The 19980-nt window shown below is 40.9% G+C and overlaps 1 protein-coding gene across 1 annotated transcript in view; it reads left to right on the forward strand.

Moving 5' to 3' along the window:
- Positions 1-19980, forward strand: part of SHISA9 (shisa family member 9) — a gene marked incomplete at its 5' end in the record, with an annotated part of 305570 nt that overhangs the window by 278456 nt on the left and 7134 nt on the right. Inside the window, 1 exon segment of the mRNA XM_006172096.1 lies at positions 8816-8863. Coding sequence (XP_006172158.1) covers positions 8816-8863 — 48 coding nt within the window.

Below are 19980 nucleotides of genomic sequence, written 5' to 3' on the forward strand. Positions count from 1 at the left end.
TGCCTCACACTTTAGTTAGTGACACTCTTCACCCACACAGCCCATCCCATCTCTGAGAAGTCAGAAAACAATATTCAGTCAGGAATATTGCACATTCCTATTTGGGTAGCTTCTGCTTTCAAGATGTAAATATGTACTGAGTCAGGCAGCTGAAATAATGTTAATTGCCCTCTTTCCAAGTGCAAGACACTGCATTAGACCCTTGACATGCACTGTCTCATTTTCTTACAGTGATCCAAAGAAGAGGGCAATTGCAGATCGGGAAACAGGGACTAAGAGGCTAACTTAACTTTCCCAAAATCAAACATCAGCGAGCGACAGTGCTGAGAACTGAACCCAGAGCCAGTGCTGCTGCTTCTGCCCTGGATCTCCTTCAGTCCGTTCCCCACCCACGCACACACAGCAAGTGTGACAGGAACCCTGACAGTGACCGAGGCTCCTGAACAGTTTGCCCGTAAAAGGGTTCCATTGGATGGAAGCAGAGGTCACAGCAAAGCTAGTGATTCCTGATTTGCGATTGGCTGTGGCAACCTCAGGTTTTCCTAAACAATAGTTCTCAACCGTGGATGTATATTACAGAATCTTCCCGAGAGCCATCCTACCCTAGAGATTTTGACTGAACTGGCTGATGGTGGAGTTCAGACATGGGCATTTTAAAAAGAGCTCTCCAATATTTATAATGTGAAACCAGGTCTGAGAGTCATTGCTGAAAACCATTTCATCAGTCCAATATCCAGGAAAATAATACCCTGTCTTGAGTGCTTGCTCTGAACTTCCTCTTCTAAGTTCTTTTCTTGCTCTCTAGATTCTTGCGTGTTCTCAATACAGGAGGAAATTCTCCTCCTTTCCTTCTCACTATGTCCTGGGAGTTCTCCCTCTCTCATAGGAGAGATTTTTTTTAAGCCAGGGTTTTCACTTAACCTGTTCCTTTTTTGAGGTTATCTGTTGCTGAGCTGGTAAGAGTCAGACAAATGTAAGTTCAGATTCCAGCTCTATGTACTACCTATGTGACTGGGCAACATTACTCTTTCTTTAGGCCTCAGTCTTGAAATCTGTAAAACAGGCACAGAGGTACCTATGAGAATAAAGTGAGAGACTCATACCATGGTGTGGTAAAGAACCTTAATTCAACGTGTATTAGTCACCTCCTTTCTCCAGACCCCCACTGGATTGTTACTTTGTGGCTGATGGGTAAATCCTTTGCTGATTTCCCTCTCGTAGCATGCTCAGATCTTATGGGAAACAGCTCCTTTTTAAGTGACTTTAAACATTCTCTTTAAGCATTTCAAGTGGAGTCCTCTCCTTCCTGGTAAAAGTGACTGTCAGAAGTCCCAAAGTAATGAAACAACTCACTTTGGGTGAAATTCCACTTTATTAGTTGAGGTCCTCCTACTCTTTAGCTATTTATGAGATTTCCTTATTTCTTTATTCCCACATACTTTTGGTTTCTGGAAAACTTTTGGCTGCCAGAAGACCCCTCAGACTATGTACTTTATTAGGAACTGTTTATCCTCTTTTCTTCTCCCACTGTCACATCCCTCATTAGACATGGGATGGGAGATATGTGCTCATTGTTTCCAGTATGAGACATCCTGATTCTATTATAACTGACACCAGAACCCTAAACACAGACCCTACAGTGTACCTGTGAGGTTTGTGGTAACCATGGTTTACACACATCAGTTTTATAAGGTATGCATAGCAGGACATACCAGATGCTTAGTAAGTGTTTGCACCCGAATTCTGTCTTTATTCATGTTCTGCAATCTCCTAGGACGTCCTAATTAAATTATTCAAACAGGGGTTGAGCCACATCAATAATATCAAGGACATAGGTTTTGTAGACTGACAGACTTTCTAAGTCTGAAGCCTCAAAAGGTCTTCCACACTAGTAATTCATGTTTTCATCAGTTACTATGCCCTATGCAACTCTTATTATGGCCTATACCCATAGATTCCTCTGTTCCGTATTGTGTGTTTGCATAGCATATGCACCCTAAGCATATTCAAATATATTCAGATATTACCAGGAAGGGATGAGGGCTGTTGCCTAGGAGAGCAAGAGTTAGAGCATCTTCACTGATCTAACTGCAGAAGCCTTCACACACTATTTGGTGACCTGCCTCCCTTTCTGAGCCTTGATAAACAATGTCTGCATTTCTCTTTAGGCATGAAATAGAAGTAAACCCAGTTGCCTTTTTCTTTTTGAGCTGGTCCCACGGGTCCAGACTGCTCAGGCGCAGTCTCCTCCCCCAAACGTCCCGTAGCTCTTTGAGCAAAATAACGGATGGATACTCCAGCAGGCTTTCTTGATTCTCTCAAAGATTTCTATGAGGATACTTTACATAACAGCTCTCTGCCATACATTTGGAATTAAGTTTGCAGCCTGGGAATTATTTGATACTCTTTGAGTAACTCTTCATTTCACAAATCAGGAATTTGTGAAATGCTTGTTGAATGAATGAATGAGCTTATCTTTGACAAAAATCAAAGAAGAATTTGTAAAGAAGCACCCTTATGTCTCCTAGAGAATTCTGAAAGGTCTCAGTTGGGGCATCCTCCCAAGTCCTGGATATGGTTTATGAGCTTGATTACTCTCTACATCTCATTTCTGACTATTGTGGGAATTCATGGGACTTTATTTGAGTCATAGCTGGTCTTGTGAGTCTCTAGTCAGTGGAGGGCCAATATGGAGCAGACTGAGGGCCTGCTTGACCCAATGGGTTACCCACGAGTCTGGCATCTGCCTCCATAATGAAATGCAACTTCTATAATGTTCTTTCAAGAGTTCTTTATTAAGGCATAATGTGATCATGGTGTGAATGATGAAATGCATTTCATTAATGAAATCATTACCACCCCAGAGAAGCTGTTTAAAAGATGGTTTGCTGTTGAAACTCTACCACCTTTGATAACCACACTCACTTTCTAAAAATTTCAATCCAGTGAATAAAGGGAAGGTTAGATAGACTTGAGGGTGAACTGACAAGTTTAAAAATATCTCTGGAAAATAAATTTCTCTTGGAGGCTTTAATATTGAGGCTAAAATATTGAGCAGATAATGAGAGTTTCTTTCTCAGCCCAAGCTCTAATCTTACTTAGCTGTGACTTTGAACCACTCATTGAAACTTTTGAACCTCAGCTTTTTGGTATGAAAAATGAAGAAGCTGAACTATATGGTTTCCAAGCTCCTCTCTAATTTTAAAATTAGAAAATTAGGTACATCCACTCATTCTAGTTATTAGAATACCTGTGGGCCATTAAAATTGTCCCATTCACTCCCTGCCAACTCTGGCGGAAAGAAAGATTTGAAAAAAAGGATGAGAACTGTTGGTTGTTCTTGAGACAAATCCTCCCCAAACCTTCATTCTTTTCTATTATATTTTACTTATGTTCGCTTGTTGAAATCACCCTTTTTAATGTTTCCTTCTTCAGTTCAGGGACTTGGGCACACACTGTATGGACTCACATAGCATGTGACTACAGCATGGTCCCTGTTCCCAAGGGCTCTCTGCCCACCATCAGCACATGATGAGCACACACTAGGGATATGTCAAGGTCATAGAGAACTCTGTATAAGAAAAGACGATGGGGCTGAATTATCATTTATTCAACTCATTCACTCATTCCCCGAACATTTAGTCTGGGGTCCCTTGATTACAGATCCTACTAAGGCATGAACCAATTATATCCCATTCATGAATGTGTCAGCGGAATCAAGTACTATGTGAGGCAAGTGCTCTCAAACATATTTGTAGAATCAGTGAATAATATCATGTGATAGACACCACATCCAGTCAAGAGCCCAAGATTATCTGCATGATAGCAGAATGTAATATGGCCTCAGGAGCAGGTCAGGACTGAGTTTAAGACCTACCTCAGACACTTATTAAATAATTGCAGAAATTAACCTTAGGTTTCAGTTTTACAATCTGTAAAATAGAGATAATAATAATTATACAAAACTCTTGGAAGAGTGAATGATATAGTGCATGTAAAGGTCTTAGCCTGGAACATAGTCAGCCCACACTACATTCTGCACATGTTAACTCTCAAAATCAGAGTTATTTGCAGGTCATTTTCTTCCTCAATCTTTAAGATACACTGGTACCTTGATTAACATGCAATTGCCCAAATTCTATGTTACATGGCATTGTAGGAATATCATGCATGTGAATTCTCGAGGAAGAAAGAATTGGATATTTTTCCCTCCAGTCAGATGGAAAGGACAAATATGGAAGTTAACTCATGTCAGGGGTCTGATAAAACAAGCAAAAAAAAAAACCAAAACAAAACAAAACAAGAAAAACAAAGAATATCTCTTCTGACCTGTCTTAATGGCCAAGAAAATCAACCTAGACCTCATCACTTTCCCCCTCTATGGTCTGGGGATCAGCAGTTAGTGTAATGGCTATGTCGCTGGACTCCCATGTAGTCGACTGTGGTCCGCGTCCCCATCTATGGTCTAGACAATGTGTCGATGCTCAGACACATGAGTTCTTTATTCCATCAAAGAAAGGTTCAGTTACACTTGAACCTTTATTTGACTCTCCTGACTAAGACAAAAATGTGGGTTTATACATTTTAAAAACATCTCCACCAAGGTTGAAGTTGACAAGTGTGTCTTGTTATAGACTTAGCCAAAATGTAACCTGAAAATTCAGTTAAGCACACAAGTCCCCTGGCCTAAGCTGCTGGTGTGATGGGGGTTACAATGTGAGAATACATTGCCTTGTGGCTCTTCAAAGGTCAATGTTTGGAAGAGAGAAGTGTTTTGGAAAAGTACTCTCAGGGTCACTTCATGGTCCAGAGGGTGTACTCTTGCCTTCAGAACTGGAGGAAGACCATGCTTTTAAATCATCCCCGATGAGCTTTGCAAACAACATAGCCTGCACATTGGCACCTATCTTCTATCAACCTGTCATTGAGTTTTTTGTCTAAGTTTCTGAGAGTTGAACTCCTAAGCCACTGTAGGTTCCATGTGCCTTTTAGATGCAAACTTGGCCACCCAGTATAAGAAAGAGAAAGAAAGTATCAACAACATGGCTAAAATTCCATATATAGGCTTTATTTCCAGTTAAAAAGTTTAAGAAGAAAATATTCTCTGTTGCTATTTAACAGAACCTTGACTATTTGGTCAGAATCACATCATGGTTTCCAATAGCACTTTTTAAAGTCCTAGTAATGATGCACTTCTATGTGGTAGTAATTCCTTCTTCATTGTTCACAAAGGAATCATGTATACCAAAACAAAACAAAACAAGAAAAAACAAAGAATATCTCTTCTGACCTGTCTTAATGGCCAAGAAAATCAACCTAGACCTCATCACTTTCCCCCTCTATGGTCTGGGGATCAGCAGTTAGTGTAATGGCTATGTCGCTGGACTCCCATGTAGTCGACTGTGGTCCGCGTCCCCATCTATGGTCTAGACAATGTGTCGATGCTCAGACACATGAGTTCTTTATTCCATCAAAGAAAGGTTCAGTTACACTTGAACCTTTATTTGACTCTCCTGACTAAGACAAAAATGTGGGTTTATACATTTTAAAAACATCTCCACCAAGGTTGAAGTTGACAAGTGTGTCTTGTTATAGACTTAGCCAAAATGTAACCTGAAAATTCAGTTAAGCACACAAGTCCCCTGGCCTAAGCTGCTGGTGTGATGGGGGTTACAATGTGAGAATACATTGCCTTGTGGCTCTTCAAAGGTCAATGTTTGGAAGAGAGAAGTGTTTTGGAAAAGTACTCTCAGGGTCACTTCATGGTCCAGAGGGTGTACTCTTGCCTTCAGAACTGGAGGAAGACCATGCTTTTAAATCATCCCCGATGAGCTTTGCAAACAACATAGCCTGCACATTGGCACCTATCTTCTATCAACCTGTCATTGAGTTTTTTGTCTAAGTTTCTGAGAGTTGAACTCCTAAGCCACTGTAGGTTCCATGTGCCTTTTAGATGCAAACTTGGCCACCCAGTATAAGAAAGAGAAAGAAAGTATCAACAACATGGCTAAAATTCCATATATAGGCTTTATTTCCAGTTAAAAAGTTTAAGAAGAAAATATTCTCTGTTGCTATTTAACAGAACCTTGACTATTTGGTCAGAATCACATCATGGTTTCCAATAGCACTTTTTAAAGTCCTAGTAATGATGCACTTCTATGTGGTAGTAATTCCTTCTTCATTGTTCACAAAGGAATCATGTATGAAACTCCTAAGAGATGGACAAGGCCCTCAGCCACTAAGTGACCTCTACTACTTTAATTTTTTTCAAGTTAGGGCAGCAAGGGGGCTAATATCACTGACCTTCCACACAGCACCTCTCAAAGGCAGGCATTCAGCCTATGGTTCTGTAGATGGGGAAATTGAGACTCAGTATATCGTTAAGTCATTTTCCCAAAGTCACATTTTTAGTAAAAGGCTCATTTCAAGATTACCTGACTTAGAATCCTATGTTCTTTTTATGAAATGATGCTATCTTCCACAGAGCAATTTCGGGCATTTGAAGGACATAGGCAGGCAAAACAAATGTTGGAGAGGCCCATTTCCCCATTTTTTAGGGAAACTTACTAAGGTTTTAATTGCATTTTTTTGAAGGTAAAAGTTTTCTCATGATGCTGAGTGCAAGGAAGGTGTGACAAATCTGAGGTGTACTGTAGTGGAGGTATAATTTACATACAGTGAAATATATAGATCATAATTTTACTGTAGTGTGGTTATTGAAAAATGGATAGCCTTGGGTCACCACATTCCCATGAAGATAAGACATATTTTCATCACACTGAAAGTTTTCTCATATCCTCTTCCTTTCAATACCTTAGGTCTATCCAGTCTTTTTTCTTTTTTTTAGAGAGAGATTTTTTTTTCTTTTTCTTTTTTCCTTTTTCTTTTTTTTTTTTCCTTTTTTTTTTTTTTTTTCTATAGAGCACTTGCACTTGCTGGAGAGACAGAGACAGCAAGCAAGAAATCACTCCTCAAGGGTGATGGTCACTCCACGATCCCTTCTCCATTCTCCTCTTTGGGATTTTGGACACACACACACACACACACAGGTGCCTGGCATAAGTTTTAAGCCACCAAATCCAGGACTCAAACTGTGGTTGTCTATATAGGAGTCCAGTGACATAACCATTATGCCATCTGCTGGTCCCAGTTCATCCATTTTTGTTGAATGTTTAATTTTTCACCCAACAAATAACCAGCATCCACTAATGCCACCAAACATATAGTTCAGGCTTCATGTTCAGTAGCCTATGTGCCATCTTATTAAGTATCCATATTTTCAATGGATTTATGAAAGAAAACCTGTTACTGCCTTATCAGAGCTGAACCCCATCTTAGGTACTGGGGACAGAGGTGACAGAGGAATAGTTCCTGCCTTCAGGGCAGTGATGAATTTGATTTGGGGTTAAGATGGCCTCTTGGGAGTCAGTGACTCAGCTACTCAGGTTCTGTCCACCCGCACAGGAAGATATGGGGTCCACATCACTGTTTCCACATGACCCTGGCTCCCAGGGAAAAGGAACACCAAGTCATCTGGGGGTGGGGGAGGGGGCCCCACTTAATTTTAACTTCGTCACTCCTCTCTTGTCGCTCCAATTTTCCCTCTGTTGTGAGTGATGAGAGTGTAGAGTTCAGATCCGCAGGGGAACATGGCAATTTGATGGTCCTTTGGCATGCCTGGGAGGCCAACTAGAAACATTTTAAATGGAGCCAGATCTGTGCTCTGTAATCATTCAGATCACAGACTGTTCCCTGCATCTCCTCTCAGCTGGCAGCCTGCTACGTCTCTGGAAGTTGTGCAGAAAGTGTTGAGGACATCTTCGTTGCAGGTAGATTCTCAAGAAAGGAGAGTTGGGAGTTTACGCTGATCGGTCAGGCCTCCGTCTAGTGTGGAAGTGCCTCACGTGTAGGTTTGTCCTGCATTAAGTAAAACTCAATCTTACAGAGAAAGGCTATGAAGGAAGGGGTCGAGGGGAGCCATGATCATTCTCACCATCCTTTATTTTATGAAAGGAGTCACTAAGGGGTTCTGTTAATAATATGAGATCCCCCAGGGCTCATTCAGTACAACTGAAGGGAAATTCAATTTGGAGAAACTGATTTATAATGAAAATCCCAAGTACATGTCTGTCCTATAAAGCAATGTATTAATCATAATGAGATTCTCAGATAACAAGTTTGATCCCTTTAGTGTTTAGGGAATTTCTATACCGTAGAAAAGAGTACTTCTGTGGAGAAAATTGAATTCATTCATTCATCCAACAGTATTTTTCAAACACAAACTATAGGCAGTGTGGGAAGGCAGTCCCTACCCATGGCAACTGCCTCTCAGCCTTTAAAGTCACAGTCAGCACAGCCTGTCCCAACCTCGGCCATGGAGCTAGTTATGTGCCCTTTCTGGAGGAGGATTGCAATAAAACAGGATCAAGATTCATCTCCTGTCATCAGAGTATGGGCTTTAGTCAAAGTGATTTCATGTAACTCAAATTTTCCTTTCTTTCTTAGCAGGTGGATATCCAGAGTCAGATTTACTGTCTAAGAATTCGCTCTCTGCCTTACCTAACTGAAAATGTGTAGGCCTTTTTCAGGGGTCTTCCTCTGGTCTTCTGGTGGGCATTAACTTGATACTGCTTCGAGAATTTCCAAAAGGAGGCGCACGTATAGTTGCATTTTCACACATGGCTCCCCTCCTTGTTCCCTGGGCCCCCTAAGTTCCACCCCCCTTGGAGGCTGCAGCTGGGGCAGCCAGCAGCATCTGTGTATGAGGGAGCAGCAGCAATCGGATCAGCATCTCTCTTGATTGTTATCTTTTTAGGAAGTTCTGATGGTGACTGGGCAGTGGCGACACTTAAGTCACCAAAAGGTACTGTACAGATTTTTGTAGCTCTTTTGTCCAGGTGTTGTCAAATTCAATATTGATTAATAAAGGAATATAGCGTCCTGGCGTCTGTGTGTGACCTGTGCAGATGTGTGTTCACCTTGGGTGGCACCTGTAAGTCTGTCTAGTTCTATTACGTAGGTGTTGTGTGTGTACGTGTGGTGCATATGTGGACGTGGGTTTGGTATGTCTGTTCTTGGGCAATTGTTAGAGAATGTGCTACCCCCTCTCTTTTCAATATTTGATGCCTGAAAGAATAAAATAAAACTCCACTATCAGAAACCATTCCAGGTAAGACATACTGAAATTTTTTTTTTTCTCCTAAAAAAGCTAGGAAAGCAAAATGGCAAAACATAAGCTAAATAAATGTGGGAGAAAGAACACAACTTCTGAGGGAAAGCAAACATAATCAAGGTCTTGGCCTAAGGGTCTTGGGATACATGATCCTTATGGGGAAACAGAATGCTATTTTCAATTTTCTCAAGGCAGTAGCAAGTGTTAAGGAAAGAGTTCACAAATTCTACTTTAGTCTGTGAGTTAACTAGTTGTGTGCTTGGACCAGTCAGTGATTACAATTAATTTTTCACTTATTATTATGTGAACACAGTGCTGGCCCTATACATCCATTTTATCACTTAATTCTCTGATGACCCTATTGTGTAGACATTGAGATGAGGATGTGGATGTTGGAGAGAGCTTAACTCTCACTCATCTAAGTCATGTGACTGCTGAATGGTAGAGTTGCAATTTGAACCCATGTCTGACTGACTCTAATGCTTAAGCTGTTTCCCACTTGGGGGGATATGAGCAGATTTTTCCAAAATAGACTGGAAACATTGTCTCTTCTTTCTTCACTCTCTATGCTTTGTTGAATTTGATCATGGGGAGGATGTAGCCAATTCAAGGAGGGGGGGATAGAACTCCTGAATGTACTAGGGAAATTAGGAGGCATTACAAGTCTCCAGATAAGGTCCTGGCATGGCCAAATATGCCTTCTCAAAAGATCATTCTGACTCTCAAGTGGAGAGGTTCAGGGGAGTGTGGTTTTGAGTGGAGATACCACTGGGAGGCTCTTGAGGTGGGTGGTGACCTGCCCTGGGGTGGGGAAGAGGACTGAGAGAAGATAGAATGGAGGGATAATTGAGAGGCTGCTGAATGTATGAGTGAGTGGACGTGAGGAGGGAGGAAGGACCAGTGGTTCTCAGATTTAAACTACTGGAACACACATCATCATTCCCTGTAGGGTTGTTAAACACAGATCTCTGGACACTATCCTGGAGCTTCTGATCAACTAGGCCTTGGGTGGGACCCATGCAGCTAAATGCTGGTGCTACTAGTCTGGGACCATACTTTGAAAATTACTGCAGCAGAGAAATCGTGCTAGGAAACTGAGACCCTCCAATTTAGTTTCCCAGGTATCTTTTTGAGGGATGAAGGTTCTGAAGAAGAGAGTTTGACAGGACCCCAGATGTTGAGAATCCTGGGGCCTTAAGGAGAGAAGGGGGTGGTGCCCTTTTACCCACAGTGGGAAAAAGAACTTTAGATCCATGTGTTTAATGAGAATCCCCTGGCTACCCAGTTGTTGCCTTGAGAGAGACAGATTTTTGGGCCTTGCATTAGATAATAACTGTTCACATGTCAAAGTCCATTTTTAGAAATGCAAACAATTTGGAACATGACAGACCTACTAATTTGAGACATAAACTTTTTTTTTTCTTCTCCCCTGTGAAAAACAAAGCCATTATGATCCCCGTGACAGCATTTGGAGGCAATCTACATCCCTGTCCTTATATCAGCCTGTTGTCTGATGTATTTAGAAAATATTTCAGGACAGGGCAAAATCAAGGACTTGGAAGCTGTTTTCTGCCCAAACCAGAATAACTTCAATTGTCTTGCTAAATGTACTTTTATTTATCCTGCCTTGTCTGGGGAGGGGAAAAGACATCACAGAGTGGACCAAACCCAAGTTCTTCTGGGCTCATTGATCTGCCTGTAGTGTTATTTACTCAACCTCCAAACCCTAAGTCTATGTGAGGTATGATAACAAGCTGAGGAGATGGGGGAAGAAGCTGTATGCCCTACCTCTTACATCTGCTGCCTTCTTAAAAGACAAGCAGGGTATAATGGGCTTAGACTCATACACACTGAGTTCCAGTCCTAAGCACATCATTTGCTAGTCTTGGTTCTTTTCAGCAAGTCATTCAACATCTCTGAGGCACTATTCCCGGAGCTGTAAAATGAAGACAATCATAGCACCTACCTTCTAAGTTGCTGTGAAGATAGGATAATGTTTTAAACACCCACCATAGTAACTGGCATATGGAAAGTGTTAAATGCATGTAGGTTACTCCTGTATTATTATGACTATTATTATCAGATGAGTAAAATCCCATGGCTCTGAAAATTCCCCTGGTAACAAAAACTATTAAACTCTAATCCATCACTTCCCAGATAATTTTGGTATCTTATTTATTTATTTTTCTTTATGAAAACAAATTACCATTTTAATATTCAGTGGCCTGAATGTTGCTGAAATCCACATTGGGATTATAGAACATGGGCAGATAAGCAGGTTGGGGGAGAGTGTCATCTGGGAAAGATAAGGAAGGAAGGAAGTGGTCAGTGTGAAGGACAAGATTCCTGAAGATACAAGTTTCCTGTTGCCATCTGCATTGATTATGTCTCCCTTTGGAGCAGAACCATATCTGCAAGGACAGGAAATGGCAAACATCATGGCAGTGTGCACTCTCCATTTTGAACTACCTAGGGCTTCCCATGCAGTTTGCCCCCTAATGGTTGCTGTTGTTGGTCCACCCATCCCCAGCTGTGGTAACTTTTCTATTTGCCATATTTGTTTAAAACTCACCAGGCACATATAACCCATGGAATACTATTCAGTCATAAAAAACAACAAGGCCCTGGAATTTGATAGAAAGTGGATGAATACGGAAGATTTGTTGCTGAGTGAAGCAAGTCAGGCTATGAAAGAGAGGCATTGTATGTCTCCACTTAACATAAACCGACTGTCCGCACTCTGTGGTAGAGACTGAAAGACTAGAGAACATAAATGTAGTTAAAATTGTAATGGACACTAGAGACAAAGTGGAAAGAGAGTGTGGGAGGGGAAGAGTGTAGGAAAGGAAATTTGGGGGGAAATGGAGAGGTAAGACATTTGTGGGACAAAGAAAATATTTATTATCTGTTGAGGAGGACGTGTATAATAGTCTCAACTAGGCTGGATTGAGGTGTAAATCATGCTGGGAAAAGTCTCTTCACAATATAAATGATGTATAGTGATTTAATGTGTGACTAACAATAATAATAATAATAAAAACTCACCAAGGTAAGACACCACCTTAAGCCTAGAGTACTGTCCTGAGTAAGATGAACCCATGTCTTTGTAAATCTGTTTATTTTCAAAAATGAGTATTCTTAACTGGATTGGTCTGAGAAGTATTTCATGATGGGCAAAGTATTTTTACAAGCAAAATGAGAAATAGCAATGAACTGTTTTAAAAAATAATTAGAATAATAAAAATAATGATTGGGGAAAACATAGAAAAGATATTGAATGTTGAAGTGGGGAGATTAATGTCTCTGTACTGACGGACATGCATGGCATTCCCTTTTGAAAAAACAATGTAATACACTGTAAAGTTATATGTAATCCAATGTAATATAAAGAACATTATGATGATGATAATAAAAAAAATGAATATGACCTTGGCTTTTCCCATAGGTCAATACTACATTGAGGCACCGAACTTGGGGAAAATGACCCAACATAGTACTGTAATGTAATCATACTGGTTCTGACTGGAATCAGTCTGCGGGCTCTTATTTGAGCTACTCACATGCCACATCTTCCATTTCTGCTAAATATAGACAATTATAGTGTCCACTCTCCATAGGGGTTGAGGAAGGAGTTGTATGAAACAAGGCAAATAAAGGTCTTAGCACAGGGTTTGGCATAATGCGTGCTAAATAAGTGTGAAAGAGACCAGTTTCCATTCACGTTTGCTTCAAGATAATTTTTAGTCATAGTGATGGAGTCTTTCAAGAAGAAACACTCCATTCAACCCTTCTTCTTTTATAGATGAGAAATTAGGGTCCCCCAAGGAAACCAAAATTGCTGAAAGACATACAAGCAAATTACACCACACCCAGGGCCAAGTCCCAGACCACAAAGAGGGGATGAAGGACTTGACCCAGAATCACTGCAGTAGCTTGTTATGAATGTAAATCTCGAGCCCACCCACTCCTAAGGAACTCAACCCCTGAGTGTGGGGGTCCCAGAATATTTTTTCAATGTCTGTCTTGGATGATTCTGTTGTATACTGAAGTTTGGACTTACCTTTTTCTAATCCCCAGTCCTAGATGCAAACACAATTTATCCTATACCACTAATCTTCATGTCCCAGCATTCCTTTTAACATGAATATTTATTGCTGTTTCCTAAAATATAATTGTTTCTTGGTTGAGATTTGAGCCACTGGAAGATGGGAATGTTGGATGTGGACAGTCTTGGATTTGATTCCCTGTTCTGTCACTTATTAGCAGTAGCAGAGTAGTTAGGCAGCCAAATTATTCAGTATCTCTGGACTTTAGTTTCTTTATTTGCCACATAGAATGGCATTGCCTTGTTGCCTTTTTAAAAGAGGGTTTAAATGAGATGATGTAGGTAGATGACTAAGACAGTGTCTAGCTCATAGTAGGTACTCAATAAATCCTAGTTCGTTCTTTCTTCTAAGAAAATTGATGTCATCCAGTAAGAAATGTGTGTCTAAAAGACAGCAAAGGAGGCACAAGGCAACAGAAAATGTGTAAATGGGTTGCAGTTCTGTCGGAGTGCACACATCCTATAGATCGTCCTGGGGGAACACTCACTAGAGGCAGCTTCGAACATCATGAGATTCCGGCTTTTGCAATTTCCTGATTTGGGATATTGGTTTGGTAGTGAGCAGTAGGGTACAGAGTAGGTAGAAGATGGGGGCAGGGTGATGTGAGGTGATGTTTTTAATAAAAATCAAATCTCTCCAGCTTCTGAGTTCAGCTCTTTTTGAAAAGCACATAGCAAGCATTGGAGTTTTGATGAGCTTCCTTAGTAATCCACAGGGCATGAAATAAACCAGTGGAGAGGGTTTTCTGGTTTGCAGAAAATGCTCTTGCATCAACGTTGCAATAAACATTTTACTAGTATAAAAGTGTGTCCCCCTATGGCTAAGCCAGCTAGATCCCATTCATTCCAAAGTCACCTTGAATAAGGCCTACAGCACATAGTAGGCACTCAACATGCATTTAAAACATAAATTATTAAATGGAGCTGGGCACAGCATTTTAAGAGAAGCTGGCTGTCTTTTTTGAAAAAGCACTGAGAAATAGCAGAAAATCAACCTGATAAAAGTGAGAATATACTTGTATCCTAGCCTCAGTGCTGCTTCTACCCATTTGGATGTCTTTGAACTTGGCATATAATAACTGTTAAGTTGCCTCTCCTATAAAGTGAAATTTTGGGATAATTGTTTATTTTTTGATCCCTGTCTCAGTCAGTTATTGTGTTGCTAACAGAAATATCTGAGACTGAGTGATTTATAAAGAATAGAGGGTTATAGGCCAGCAGGTGGCATAATGGTTAAGGTCCTGGACCCCCACTTGGACGATTACAGTTTGAGTTCTGGACCTGAAGGCTTGAAAAATCATAGGTGTGCGTGTATACCCAAAATCCCAGGAGGAGAATGGAGGAGAAGGGATTGCGGTGTGATCTCCTCATAGGAGGTGATTTCTTGCTTTTCCTCTCACTGTCTCTGTCACTGTCCAGCAAGCACACACACTCTATGGCAAAAACAACAACAACAACAACAACAACAAACAAACAAACAAAAAAACCAAACTTAAAAATTGAGATTTACTTGACTCACAATTTTGATGTCTGAAAGAGCCAAAGGTACAGGATTTGCATCACTCTGACCTCACAACATGGCTGAAAGAAACATATAAGATGATAGGCATATGGAGAGAGAGAGAGAGGAGAGAGAAAGAACTCTAGTCAGCCATCTTCCTTTCGTAATAACCCACTCTCTAAGGAACTAATCCTCTTCTTGCAAGAGCTAGAACTCACTAGTCTCACAAAATCCATTCATGACAGTGTTGCCTCCATGATCCAGTCACCACCTACTAGGCCTCACCTTTCAATGTCTCACTAACTTCCAGTGCCATTACACTGGGGACCAAATTCCAATACATAAATGGAGGGGCATAGACTATTATTAAAACCATAGCAGCCCCCTCAATCTCTATAAGTAAAGATCCTAGACTTCACTCTACTTGGCTTGCCTTAGCTTGTGCTCACCTCTGAATAAGTAGTTATGGTAAGAGGAATGAAATGGATTGTTTATAGTCACTGGGGAGTGACTTGGCCATGGGGAAATAGAGAGGTTTGCCATTCAAACCACATTGATTAAAAGTAGGTAGATTTCATTTGAGTATTGTGGCTCTTCCTGGAATTAGGATGAGTGAATGACTGACTTTTATATCAGTTAGCTATTGCCACAATAACACTGTGTAACAAATGACCTAAAATGTTATGGCTTAAATTTTATTTAACTTGGCATTTATTTAGATTAGGAGTATTATATGCCAGTGATTTATGCTGATATGGGAGAATCCTCTGGTCTCAGTGGAGTAAACCCATCTGCCTGGGAGTTGGCTGACCTAGGCTGGTTTTAGCTGGAGTGATGGGTAATAGGCTCAGCTCTGTGAGTCTCACCCTCTTTCCTGAGGGTGAGACTTGTTTTCATGAAGATGACTGAGGAGCAACAGAGCAACTGAAACACAGAAAACATTCTTTCAGACTTCTGTTTGTGTCCATTAATCATGGATGAACTGAGACTCCAGTGGTGGGGAAACAAAATCCTCCTTTTATTTTCCCCCTTGAGGCATTTCAAAATCACACAGAAAAAGTATAGATATGAAAAAAGGCAAATAATTGATTCATGCATTAAACTAACATAGGATCCTAAATGTCATAATTACATATTGTGTTGTTAGGAAAGTCAGAATGCACTTTTTGCATAGAAAAAATATGTCATGACTTTCCTGAAGAACCCATACTTTGAGATGGTCCCAGGAAACTATAGTGAAGTGAGAAGAGAGAAGTAGGACTAAGACTTCTTACTTTTAATTAGCTTCACCTTAAAGGCCACTCGTATAAAACTTTACCATTTGGGAGGCTAATCAGAAGACAAACCAAAGAGTTTCTGAAAAGAAATATGTCCATCAATAGAGCAGCAATGCAGATGCATGGAAAGACAGGGAACACAGCGTCCATCCAGAGCCCTATTGTGTAGGGGGAACTTACGGTCAGGCATGGCTGGAACACAAGCCTGTCCACCAGCCTTTCAGAAGTTGGTAAGCACATAGCAGGACTGCCTAAGGGAGGAGATGAGAGGCCTGAGGTTTCAGAGGACTGTTAGCCGTAAAAGATTCACATAGAGCTTCAGCAGCCACAACAAAGGCAGCTCAGGGTATGATCCGGACAGCTTGGTGCCGAGCACTGTTTCAGAGTCCTTCCTACCAAAGGCACTGTACCTCCTGTTGAGAGACTTCAGGGATTAAATGTATAAAATAAATTAAAATAATAAAAAAATAAAAATAAAACCTCTTGGGTGCTACTTTATATTTTTATCTCTTAGAGAGACATGGCTTCAGGAAAGATACAACATCTGGCGGGGAGGGTCAGGTGCCCTAAGCTTCATTAGGACCTGGTTCAAATGAGATCTCCCCTTCTCATGTCTCTGCAGGAGGACCCTGAACAAGGTGAAATGGGACTAATTCAACATAAATACAAATCTTCCCATCTCCTCCCTATCCTGCTCCTGCTTGGGAAGCTTGGCTTTTTTCCTTCCTTTCTTGTTTCTGCCTGCTGAGACAGCCTCGGGAACCTGCACAGCTTTACAGCATGTATTTCAAAAGAAGAGAGAGAGAGATGGGTATTTTTCTTTAACAACATGAACTGTCCCCCTTTTTACTTTTTAGTTCAGCTTATGAAAAAGGGGAAAAAAAAAGTAGAGACCCAGAAAACATTCCGGTATAAGTTAAATACTGACCTACAGTAAGTAAAGATCACATGGATACAGTGACTTAAAGGAAAGAAGTATTTTTGTCTCTCATGTAATAGTCCCAAGGGCCATGACCCATGACCCAGGTGGGTTGGGCAGTTCTACTCCAAGTGGTCACTCAGGGACCCAGGATTCTCTGCCTGTTTGCACTACCTCTTCCAGACTGTGCTTACCTGCACTGCTCTCGCTGGTTGCTGTCATAGCATCATTTGAGCCTGTGAGAAGAGGGAGTAGAGGACTCTCGGAACAGGTAATTTTCTTGTAAGCAAGTAAGATTAAGTGAAAGTGGACATATCACTTTTGCTGACAGGCACAGACATAGACACACACATGATTCTGCCTCTTGCCATGTGACTACACAAAGAGTCCCCATCAACAAGAAGACCTGACTCTCATCAGATACAGCCCTTGACCATGAAGCTCCCAAACCATGAGCTAAATAAACATTTCTGTATAAATTACCCCGACTCAGGGCCAACTAGGTGGTATGATGCTTAAGGTGGCTAGATCCCACATGGGCAACTTTGCTTTTCGAGTCCTGGACTGGCCAGCTTGAAAATCATGCCAGGGACATGTGCACGCATGTCCCAAATTCCAACAATTTATCTTTGAAGAAGCCTGGAAAATCTATTTCAGAGCTGGAACCCATGTGACCAGGAAAATGGTGGAACATACCTGATCAGAGAGAAAAGCAGCAGTGTTCTACATCTTTTCAGATGGGAGACACCTATAAGGAGTTGTGCAGTGTGCTATGTTTGGAGCGCCGTGCCTGTCTTTTACTCCTGCAAAGTAGGTTTTGTTATACTCATATCATTTTTATTTTCTAGCAATGACAGCAGTAGCAGTTACCACCTATTGAATACCTACTACAAGCAATGATATTATACTAAACATGATACAAGTTACTCTCTGGGATTCTTTTCAATACACTCAATCCTCTTGCCACACAGACCTTATTCTTTTATTTTCAATTTTATAGTGAAGCCTAGAGAGCTTAGGTTAAATGCCCAAAGTCTCGAAGTTGTAAGCAGAAGAATTCTAATTTGAACCCAGATCCATCTGCTCTCAACATTTCCATTCCTTTCTCCATGTTGTAAAGATTCTACAGTCAAAAATATCAGATGTACATTTTTCTAACCTTTGTTATTTATTTACAGAAAGTTTATTGTATATATTTGATGTTTACCACAGATGTTATGGGACACTTGTAGATTGTGAAATGGTTGCTATAGTGCAACAAATTAACCTTTCTGCAGCTCACATAGTTATATGGGGATATTCAAAATGTTCATGGAAAAATGTATATTATGAAAAAATGTGCATGAATTCCAAAATTTATCTGCACTGAAATAAGTTCAAGCTTGAATTCCATTTTTCTGTGAAATGATGAAGTTCATTTGTATGTTATATAAAGCTGGTACACTGAATCCTTCCAGCTCTCATCCTCATTAATTCCTCTTTCTCTCCCGACATTCCCAGATCTCACCACTGAAGTTTTACCTTCCAAGACAAGGGGCTCTAACGATGGCTTTCAAGAGCCTAGTGTAGGATCCAAAACCAACACTGTGGCTCTTTGTCATCACTGAAAATTATTCCTGTGGGGCCAGCCACACCCCCAACACTTTTCTCCTCCCCCCTACTTAAAGTAGAAAAAGAAACATATTTTGCTTTTGGGGGAATTTTGGGCTTCACTAAATTTCAGCCATACCATTTGGATGTTTTAAAAATATGATATTAATATATATGCCTGCTTCCTGATATGAAAGGAAGAATCAAGATGAATGTTTTCTGTGCATAATCCTCACCCTGTCCTCTGTTTTCCTTAGTTTGGGAATATTTTCCTGAAGATACATCCTTGCCAAATAACCAATGTTCATCTCTCTAATACAGGGAAAAGGATAAATGTGTGGTGAGCTCTGTGGCCATACATTCAAGCAGTAGAGCCAGATACCCTGAATTCAAATCCCAGTTCTATTACTTGGACAATTTGCCAAAGTTCTCTGAGCCCCTGTGTCCTCATTTATTAAACAAAACTAATAATAGCCCTACCGCCTTAGGATGTTACAGTGTTGTGCCCGGTATAAGCACACGCTTGCTAAAGGTGAGCTATTGCTCACTTTGCCACGGACCAGAGTTGGGGTTAGGGAGGGAGCTCATGTCAGCATTCAACCTTCTGCTCTATCCAAACAGTCATGGACCCCTGCTTCCTTTACCTGAATTTCTCCTACCTCCCCTGAGCTGAGACTGCTGAAGAATACCCAGGCCTTCAGAAATTTTCAGGCAGAGAGATAGGGAACCTGGTTCATCAGCTGGAAAAAATAAAGGCACTTAACAAAGGCTCTATCTCTTCAGCCTAAGTAAAAAACAGATCCCTCAGTCTTTTGCAGAGTGGACTAGATGACCAGAGGATGAAATAGCCTATTTCTAATGTTTTGGAGAAAGACCTTGAAATTAAAATATCTTCCACGCTTTCCTTCCTTGATCTAATTCATAACATCTAACCCCTACTGTGCCTTAGGTGCTGGGCTAGACGTTGGAGACAGAGCAGTGCACAGTATAAACACAACTCTGCCTTAAGCAGAACTTATATTCTAGTCAAAGGAGAAAGACATGATGCAAATATCTATGAAAGATAATTTCGTGTGGCCATACTACTCTGAACAGAGCATTCTGGCAGAGAGAATAGTAGAGATGAGGACCAAAGGCTCTGGGATAGTGATAAGCTTGATGTATTAAGAAACTGAAAGGGGGACCAGCAGTTAGCGTAATGGCTATGTCACTGGACTCCCATGTAGTTGACTGCAGTTTGCGTCCTGGACCCGGTGGCTTGAAACTCATACCGGGTGCATGTGCATGCGTGCCCAAGATCCTGAGAGGAGAATGGAGGAGAAGGGATTGCGGCATGGCCATCCCCCCTGGGGGGTGATTTCTCGCTTTCTCTCTGTCTCTCTGTCTGGCGGGGGCCCGAAAAACCTCCAAAAAAAA

The sequence above is a fragment of the Tupaia chinensis genome, unplaced genomic scaffold (genome assembly GCF_000334495.1).
Source record: "Tupaia chinensis unplaced genomic scaffold, TupChi_1.0 Scaffold000182_1, whole genome shotgun sequence".
Taxonomy (NCBI): domain Eukaryota; kingdom Metazoa; phylum Chordata; class Mammalia; order Scandentia; family Tupaiidae; genus Tupaia; species Tupaia belangeri.